Here is a 9,781-nt window from a genome sequence, read left to right on the forward strand (position 1 = left end):
CTCTCCTTCCCTTGCTGAGCAGCGACTTGCACATAGATCACCATGGTTGCAGACCATAAACCCATTTTTTGCGGGAGAAAAAACTGGCAGTCGATTAGGTCAACATATTTTTTAATTGTATATTTTAAAACTCATTTAAGAAGATTTGAACTAGTTTAAGAATCCCGTAATCTTACAGTATTATACTGAAGAGTGGTAAAAATGTTAATAAAGCTCTGAACACAGTACTTTTTCTAGAGAACAATGAAGAGCATTCTAGGAAATGGTCCTTCTTGGACTTCTAACGTGCATTACTTTCAAAGAAAATGTGCGACTTACTCTGCGTGATGAGGAATCACTTCTTCTTGAAAAAACTTCCTTACACTTTCCCGGAAAATGTCATGTTCTGAAGAGAAGATTCTTCTAATTCCTATATCTGTTAATTTTTTAGCAGAAGGAGTTTCTAAACGTTCCTCCCCTCCAGAATGAGAACATCTTAAAAACATACATACATTAAGAAAATTAAGTGAATTGTTACTCTTCACATCCAAAATAAAGTCACTGAACAACATGAAAGAAAGAGTCTGAAATTTGACAAACTGGTTCAAATTTGAGCAGCAGCACTTTAGGATCTATCTTGATTGGATGAGACTAAGAAGTAGTTTACCCTTATTCAACTCAGTCTTCACTTCCAAATCCCTAAAGAGGATGTCATGCCTAGAACTAATCACATGTTTGAGCTGAAGTAGAACAGTACTGTAGGGTGATGCCGATTAAATAATGTAAAATTCAAATAGTACAATAGAATAATACTGAAAAGTTTTCATGTAATGTACAATGTTTAAAATAATGTAACCCCCCCATTAATAGTTTATCTAGAATCATACAATTTCAAATGGCAGGTGTACAGGATGCAAACTGTGTTGACTTTTATTGCCACATTACAATCTGGGTGTAAAGCAAAATCAAAGTGCCCACCAGTCTCTGTAGGGATTAGTCCAGAATTATTCAAGATCTTTGGAAACTGACCTTTTCTCTCCCTGCACCCCCACACCCCCCATATTAAGCTTAAAAAGAGACTGCTCTGTAGTTCCTTTTGTTCAATGGTCTTCAGATCGCCCCCTGCCCTGGCCGGGGGTACGCCTGAAAAGATTTTGAAACTCTGTGTACCACTTTGTACATTTTTAAGCTCACATCTAAAAAAACTTTTTATCATATATTCAAATATTACCAGAAGATGTTTTTCTGTTTTGCATCATATTGTTTTGGGTTTCTCTCTTCCTTAGTTGGACCCTGACCTGATCTGATCCTATCCTGTCCTTTCCTTCCCTTTTCTTTCTCTTCCTCTTCTTCTTCTTAGTCCAGAAAAGACCCAGTCTTGTTTATTGGCAATTAGGCTATTTCAATCTTTTTTCCCTTGAAATGGATTATTTTTTTCCAGTTTATATATCTTTCCTTAACGCAATGGACTGAATTGTGCCCGCCCCCTCCTCCAACCCAATTCATATGTTGAAGCTCAAACTCCCAATGTAATGGTATTTGGAGATATGGTTTTGAGGAGGTAATTACAGTTAAATGAGGTCATAAGTGTGGAGTCCTAAACCAAGAGGCTTGGCTTACATTGTAAGAAGGAGAAGAGAGAGATATAGCTCTGTGTGCACACAACAAGGAAAGGCCTAGTGAGGACATAGGGAGAAGGGGTCCATCTACAAGCCAGGAAGAGAGCTCTCACCAGCAAATGAACTGGCCAGCACCTTGATCTTGGACTATCCAGCCACTAGAATTATGAGGAATAGACTTCTGCTGTTAAACTATCCAGTCTACAGTATTTGGGTATGGAAGCCTGAGCTGATTAATACACTTAATATGTATTTTGTGTCATTTTGCTTTAGGCTTATCTTTTATATACAACTTTTAGTTGAGTTTTATTTGTTAATACAATCTGAAATGTCTTTTAAGTGGTAACCTTTAGCTGAGAACTTTTAATATTACATTTTTTACACCTGGTCTGCCTTTTATCTTCACATTTTTCTGGTTTGCTACTCTGTCATCCAACTCATCATTTTTAATAGCTTATTTATTCATTTAGCCAACAAATACTTTCTGAGTGCCTAATAGGTACTAGGAACCATTCAGGTAACTTGGGATACAACAGTGAGCAAGGGCCTTGCACACCACTGTAATGTTACAGCAAAAGAGACTAAAATCTACTTTATCCTATATTGAAATGACTCGTTCCAATTTCTTTATAATGCACACATTGGTCCATACTTGGGATTTTTCCTCAAGGAAAAAAATATGCTGAGACTAGGGAACTGGAGCTCTAAGACACTGAATCATTTGTCAACATAATTAGTAAATAATAGAGTGGAACTTATATCCAAGTCTGCCTGGATCTTAAAATTGTATATCCCATGTAACATTAAAGAAATCTTTGGAACATTTCTAAGTAAAACACACCAAGACACAGGAAAGTGAAAGAAGTGCCAGAAAGAACAGAGATTTTCAGATCAGTCAAAAGTGTTCACGCGAGAACACGTAGAGGGAAGAAAATCGAAACACTTGGCAGTAACTTTGTTGCAGTATCCATTTTTTGCCAAGACCAAGGAACCCGTACAAAATAAATCGGCCCTTTTTCTCCCCATAAAAACCAGGAAATCTGTACTGAATAAATTGTCCATTGTTTTCCTAAAGCATTAAACTGCTACTCATCTAACAGGCTAGGCTCTAATTATTATTATTATCATTATTTTTAAAGCCTCATTTACATTATAAAAGGGAGACAGTCTCTGCCAGCACCTTCAGGTAGGGAGCTGGTTATAAATACACAATTTTGGGCCTCATCCCAGGCCAAATGAATCAGTCTGTACATTTGACCCTTGAACCACACAGGGGTTAGGGACGCCCAACCTCCATGCAGTTGAAAATCCATGTATATATACCCCACCGTCAGCCCTCCATATTTGTGCTTCCTCCAGAGCACAGTTCTGCATCCTCAGATTCAACCAACCATGGATTGTATAGTACTGTAGTATTTACTATGGAAAAAAATTCCCATGTAAGTGGACCCTCGCGATTCAAATACATGCTGTTCAAGGGTTGACTGTATTTTAATAACATTCCTAAGTGATTCATATGCAATTAAAGTTTAAGAAGCCTGTTATATTAAAACTAGAGTCTCTGACCTATTCAGAGGGTCCCTCAGGTCCTCCTTTTTCCAATATTCTTCCTATACTTCAGCCAAAATAACTTATAAATGCAGAAGCAGGTTTGAAAATCAGACTGTCTTCTATTAAGCCAGACGTTAAGGGATCTACAAAAATGTAAAACAATGTCACTCATCTCACTTTTTTTTTGGAAAAGTTATTTTTCATAAAAATGTTATTTATGTTAACATGTAATGAGTTACTTTTACGTAAACTAAATATTTGTAAAATTTCCCAGTTTTGTAGATATCTATTGACATCAATGTCCATAGATAAAACTCACATAAACAAAAGATCTTGAAGGTCCTCTAATTTTAACGGCACAAAGGAATCTTGATACCAAAAAATCTGAGCATCACTGTCCTATGAAGTTCGGGGAAGAGCTTAGAAAACTACGTGTATCCGAATGTAAAAAGTCACTCCTCGGTGAAGCCCTCCCAGCCCTCCTCACGAGCAGCAGAAGTTTTGTTTCCCGCTCCCATAGCATCTTAGAGTTACCATAAGGCCGCCATGAGCTAATTTATCCATCCTGTCACTCTCATTAAATAGGGCATCCTCGGTGCTTCCAGCTTTGAGGTGTCAGACGGTACAGGAAGCTTTTGATCTTATAAACACGACCTTAATAGTCACTGAGCCACTTAGAAACTCTCTCCATTAATTCCTCTGCATTTACTTAAAGGATTTGTTAAATCTCAAGTTAATTTCATTGTCTAACGGGCCGTCGCCAGGTCTTTCCTGTCCCAGGATGTCTTCTCCATGACACTTGTCTAGGTCAGCGTCGCTGCAAGTGCTTTTCTCAAGATCTGGGAGGCGGTGGGAGTCCAGCTCCCAAGTTCACTATGGGGCGGTGCCTTTTTGCCACAGATCTAACTGGGCCAAAGGTCGTGGCTCGAACTCGTGCAACTATGGCCAAGGGGTGACTCCCCGCCCTCGCCTCGCAGGAACTCTTCGGAATGCAGACTCACGGTGCCGACCGCAGGCCTCGGAACCAGACGGGTTGGACTGGGGCCAGAGAGGGAGCATTTAGGGCCCCTCCCCTTCGGCTGTCCCCGCGTTGAAGCTGCTAGGCCGGCGCCCCCGCGCTCGCCCCAGTGGGTCCGACCCAGGTTCTGGGAGCCAAGGGGCGAGGCCCAGCCCCTTCTCCCACCCTCTCTCGCCCCAACAGCTCAGCCCAAGCCCCGGGGGCCGATGCCGCCGGCCCCTCGAGCGCGCGCCGGCTGATTCCCAGCCCCCAGGAGCGGTGTGCGTGTAGCGGCCCGGCCCTGCAGCCTCCCGGCCGGAGCAGCTGGAGCGGGGCGGGCACTCACCTCGAGGCCGGCGGCACGCTCGGCGCACAGCGGCCGCCCCACAAGCGTAGGGCCCCGCGGAGGAGGCGTGTGGCCATGGCTGGGACAGCGAGGGGCGGCAGGGGCGACGGACTCGTCTCCTCGGTGACTCCGAGCGCGCAAGGCGAGGCGCCGGGCCAGCGGACTGTCCCCAGGACCTTCCTCCGTGCAGTCCCGCCGGAAAAACGTCGCGCAGCCGCCCTGGTAAATGCGCGCCCTGGGCGCCCTTCCGGAGCCCGGAGCCGCGATCCCCTGTGGCCCGGCGGCTGGCGTGTCGCCGAGCGTTGGGACACGCCCCTCTCTAGAATCTTACCAATGGAAAGATTCTAAACGCAAAACAGTTCAACTTTTCCCTCCGGCGTTTTCGTCTAAGCTGTTCTTTTCAGAATTCTGAACCGCTTTGAGGAACGAGTGTAAGCTATGGAGCCTCAAAAGTGCACCCAAACACAAACCCGCAAACTTACATGAAGTTTCTTTTCTTTTCTTTTCCTTTATTTTGGGGGGGGGGAGTTCTTTATTTTTTAAAATTGAAGTATAGTTGATTTACAATATTAGTTTCAGGTGAAAAACATACCAATTCAAAAGTTGTATAGCTTGTACTCCATTTAAAAAAATTGTATTGGAGTATAGTTGATTTACAATGTTGTGTTAGTTTCTGCTGTATAGCAAGGTGAATCAGTTATACATATATATGTCCACTCTTTTTTTAGATTCATTTCCCATATAGGTAATTACAGAGTATTGTGTAGAGTTCCCTGTGCTATACAGCAGGTTCTCTTTAGTTATCTATTTTATATATAGTAGTGTGTATATGTCAATCCCAATCTCCCAATTTATCCTTCCTCTCCCCTTTCCCCCTGGTAAGTTTGTTTTCTACATCTGTGACTCTATTTCTGTTTCATAAATAAGTTCATTTGTACCATTTTTTTAGATTCCACATATATGTGATATCATATGATATTTGTCTTTTTCTGACTTCACTTAGTATGATAATCTCTAGGTCCATCCACATTGCTGCAAATGGCATTATTTCATTCTTTTTATGGCTGAGTAATATTCCATTGTATATATGTACCACATCGTCTTTATCCATTCTTCTGTCAATGGACATTTAGGTTGCTTCCATGTCTTGGCTATTGTAAACAGTGCTGCAATGAACGTTGGGGTGCACGAATCTCTTTTAATTATGATTTTCTCCGGGTGTATGCCTAGGAGTGGGATTGCTGGATCATATGGCAGTTCTACTTTTAGCTTTTTAAGGAACCTCCATACTGTTCCATGAAGTTTATTTTCTAACACTGGAGATTGATTTACTTCATATATACGACTATGCAAATACTATTTTCAAAGAAGTGTGGCATTATCATTTTTTTCTTGCAAAAATTTGTAGCCACTTCCTGGAAAAAATTAAAATATATTCAGTATGCAAATAAAAAACTTTAGTTCAGTTCTCCAACAGTATTTTGTTTGAATTCATGTCTTGCCATTTCTTTTTACCTCAAGTCATCAAATACTGCTTAATAATCTACATTTCAATTTAATGAAGTCTGAGCTTTTGAAATTTATGGATTTGGTTTTTTGGTAATAGGAAATCTGTGAAAGTTTTTGAACTCTAAAGAGTTTGCAGAGTGGATTTCTAAGGAGGTAAAGCAAAACATTAAGGCCATTCTAATAGTCGAGGCCAGTTATCAAGGGACTGAAATGGTACAAGTGAAAGAGACATTTGTGTTAGAAATCAAGAACTAACTGACTGAATGCAGCATAAAGAATTTTTTAAAAAAAGAAAGTTTTAATTCCATACAGAAACATGTGAATATTATTAGTTGGCCAGGGAAGCACAGGACTCCATGTAGACTTGCTAGAATTCTGGACTTGCTGGCCAGCCTTCTTAAGCCACCTCAACTATTAGCAGTCTGTGCCAGGGTATTTACTTGCTTCATGGGACCAAACTTGTTTTTTCAAGATGATAATTAGCTGATCAAGTAACCTGCTAGTATGGAGCCATGAGACCCTTTTCTGCATGGTCCTGCTGAGCCTCTGAAAAGTGAGGATAATAATACAACACTACTTCAGTGTGCTTCAGTGTGGCCTGAGTATCACTACAGCAGCACCACTTGTTGAATCAGAATATCTGATGATGAGGTCCAGGGTTCTGTATTCTTAACATGTCTCACCAGTGATTTTTTTTTTTTAAATTAGGCTTAATTAATTCACTTTACTTTTCTCATATAAAAATACTCTGTGGTGGCCACAGCTGGAGCCTGGGTCCTCTGCACTTTGCTAGAACGTCAGTGAATTCCTGATAGGGAGACTCGGTGAACAGGATCTCTTTCTAGAGGTGGTGAGGTGAGATAACTGTAGATCTTGGAGATGGCATCAAAGCTGGCCTTGGTGAAGTTGCCTAGGATTTCAGTGCAGCCTTTGGCCTATGTGGCAGTAGTCCATAGCAGTCATGCTCAGCAGCTTCTGGGGCCCAGGGGTTGAGATGATGCCAGTGCCTCTGCGGGCAGGAATGGTGAAACCGAGCAGGACAATAAACCTTTCTCTGCTCCAAACTCCGATGTTTTGGGTTTGTTTGGCTTCACTGTGTGTCGGGCACACAAACTTACATTCCGTAGCAACCGTATGAGATGCCTTATAACAACACACCCCATCTTGGTTGGAATGCTCCTGGTTCGAGAACTGTCTTTTTGGTATGTGCACAATAAACTTTTACTAATTACTGCTTTGGTGATTCACTGGTTTTACTTTGGCTGTTTCTGAACTTTTGACAAATCCAGTCTAGGATTTTTGTTACCATGTCTCTCTAGTATACTTTAATCTGGCACAGTTCCTTCTGACTTTATCATTCATAGCGTTGACATTGTTTGGAGTAAAAGCCAGGTATTTTGTAGGAATAACTTAGTTTGGGGTTTTTGAGGTTTCCTCACAGGAGAATTGGTACTTCAGTAACATGATGTCCCTCTCAGTACATTGCATCAGACTGTCCTTCATGCTAGATTATCCCATTCTTGGTGAGGTTAATTTGAACCACCTTAGTTTTAATATCTTAATTTCATTAAGATGGTGTCCACCAGATTTGTCTGTTGTAAAGTTATTATGTTTCCTTTTGTGAAATAAGAACAAATATGCTTCTGAATGTAGAATGATCTGGGCTAAAATGAAATGAAAGGTTAAACAAACTACTGAGATAATTCAGGCAAATTACCCAGAATTTCACAAATTCTTTGAGCCATTTATATCTCCCTGGCAGGAATAAGTCACATCTTTTACCTGAGAGTTCTACAAGGCATGCTATTATTAACTGAAAGGTCAATTAGGGCCAGAATAGTAAGGCCCTATCTAGTTGATGCATATATCTTGAACTTGGATCTAGAAGAGCGGAAAACAAAATTAGGAATTATTCAGTTATTATTGGCCAATATTTTTATTATTATTAAATATCACACCAGGGAGGGAATTCCCTGGCGGTCAAGTGGTTAGGACTCCATGCTTTCACTGCCGAGGCCCAGGGTTCAGTCCCTGGTCAGGGAACTAAGATCCCACAAGCCGAACAGAGTGGCAAAAAAAAAAAAAAAAAAATTACACCAGGGAATTTAGATTTGATATGGTAAGAGATAGGTAAGAGATAAAAGTACTCTTTTAGTTCTTAAAGCCTAGGAGAGTGAAATTCATTCATTCATTTATTCATTCATTCTCTTAGCTCTTAAATACCTATTGAGTTCCTCCTAAAATTGAGGATACAATGTCATACAAGATAAAATCCCTACTTTCAAAGGGATTGAAATATAGTTATGAAAATGAGACTTGTATGAGGTGATTTAAAATACAAGACAGAGTATGATAAACGTAGGAGCAGCTCCAGGGAGGGAAGTGACACTTCGGGTGACCAACTTGATTTACTTCTTTTTTCCACTTTATTTTTAGGGAATAGTGGAAAAAACGTGGGCTATAGAATTCCACAGACCAAGACCAAGGTTGGAAACCTCTCTCTGAGTTACTAAATCTCTCCATGTCTCTGTTCCCTTATTTGTAAAATGGAGATATTAACAGGATCTACCTCACAGAATTACCGTGAGGCTAAAACAAGGCAAAATATGTAAAGCATCCGGTCTGGCAGCAACAGGAGCCCAGTACATAGTAACATCATTACTACTATTCAACATTTTTCCTTACCTTAATTCTTAGGAGAGGCCATATGCTTCCCGAATTGCCAGGGAAACAAACAAAACCCATAGAACCTGACCCATCCTACAGATTTAGTTAGCTGTCATTTATTCAAAAAAGGATTTGCAGCAGTTGCTCATTCTAGGTTCCAATATTTATGCCAATATCTTTATTGGACACTTTAGATCATCCTTGTGTTGTGGTTTTCCCCCCGGGGTGAGGAAGGGTTACCAGTGTTAGCTTTAACTCTCTTCTCTGTTCATTTCTTTCAATAGCGTGTTCTTCCCATTTTAGAGAAAGCAAAGACACTTGATTAATATCTTTTAAGAAAATGTTGCCCTTGCTTGTCCTTCATTCCAAGGAGTTTGTAATCAACACTAGGGATTTTTTAAACTAATACCAATATAAGCTAAGGTGCAAAAGAGTTTATTTGTCCAGATTCTAAAGTTAAGTATTAATTCTGGCTAAATGTTCTGGTCTAGTATAAGCATCTCTGCGAATGTTTGACTTTAAGCTTTCTTTACCTTTGTGAGGGCAGAGCACTAATTCTTCAAAGGAGAACACATGATTCCAGACCGGGAAGGGACAGAGTGGTCCAACTCTTTGGAAGCTTTAACATTCATCTAGCTATGATGATGAGTAGGGCAGTGTCACAGGGTCACATGTCAGACAACAGTAAAGTTAAGGAAAATAGAGCCAAGAAGTGAGCTAAAGTTAAGAGATTATCTCGTAATTAAAAGACAAAGAAAAGGGAAGGTGAGGCAAGGGCGGGGCTCAGCTGGAATCTGCCAAATGTTGGGAAACTGCTCTGGCTCTTCTGAGTATTCTGAAGATCCCTTTGTACACAACAGACTGATTGGAACAGGCCAACTACTAGGAGGTACAGACTTCATAGCTACAACATAAACTCTCTGAACCTCCATTTATTCACCTGTAAATGAAGAAGTTTCATATCATGGCGTTGTTGTGAGGATTTTTTCAGATAATGGGGGTCAAATGGTTAGAGCAATGACAAGATTATAATAAGCACTCAATAAATAGTAATTATTACTGTTATCATTGAGAAATATCCCCCCACACACACCATTTTTTTTTTTTTTTTTT

The 9,781-nt window shown here is 40.5% G+C and overlaps 1 protein-coding gene across 2 annotated transcripts in view; it reads right to left on the minus strand.

Annotated features, from left to right (window-relative positions):
• ACADL (acyl-CoA dehydrogenase long chain) overlaps positions 1-4,769 on the minus strand; it is a 39,078-nt gene extending 34,309 nt beyond the window's left edge. Inside the window, exons 1-2 of one of the 2 annotated variants that reach the window (XM_082467241.1) lie at positions 4,493-4,769; positions 319-474 (exon numbers count right to left, since the gene is read on the minus strand). In XM_082467241.1, coding sequence (XP_082323367.1) covers positions 319-474; positions 4,493-4,569 — 233 coding nt within the window. In that variant the 5' untranslated portion in view covers positions 4,570-4,769. The remainder of the gene's footprint in view (positions 1-318; positions 475-4,492) is intronic. The other variant, XM_082467242.1, reaches the window with a different exon arrangement.
• Positions 4,770-9,781: the final 5,012 nt, after the last annotated feature.

Source organism: Balaenoptera physalus, assembly GCF_965194825.1.
Source record: "Balaenoptera physalus genome assembly, chromosome: 6".
Lineage (NCBI taxonomy): Eukaryota > Metazoa > Chordata > Mammalia > Artiodactyla > Balaenopteridae > Balaenoptera > Balaenoptera physalus.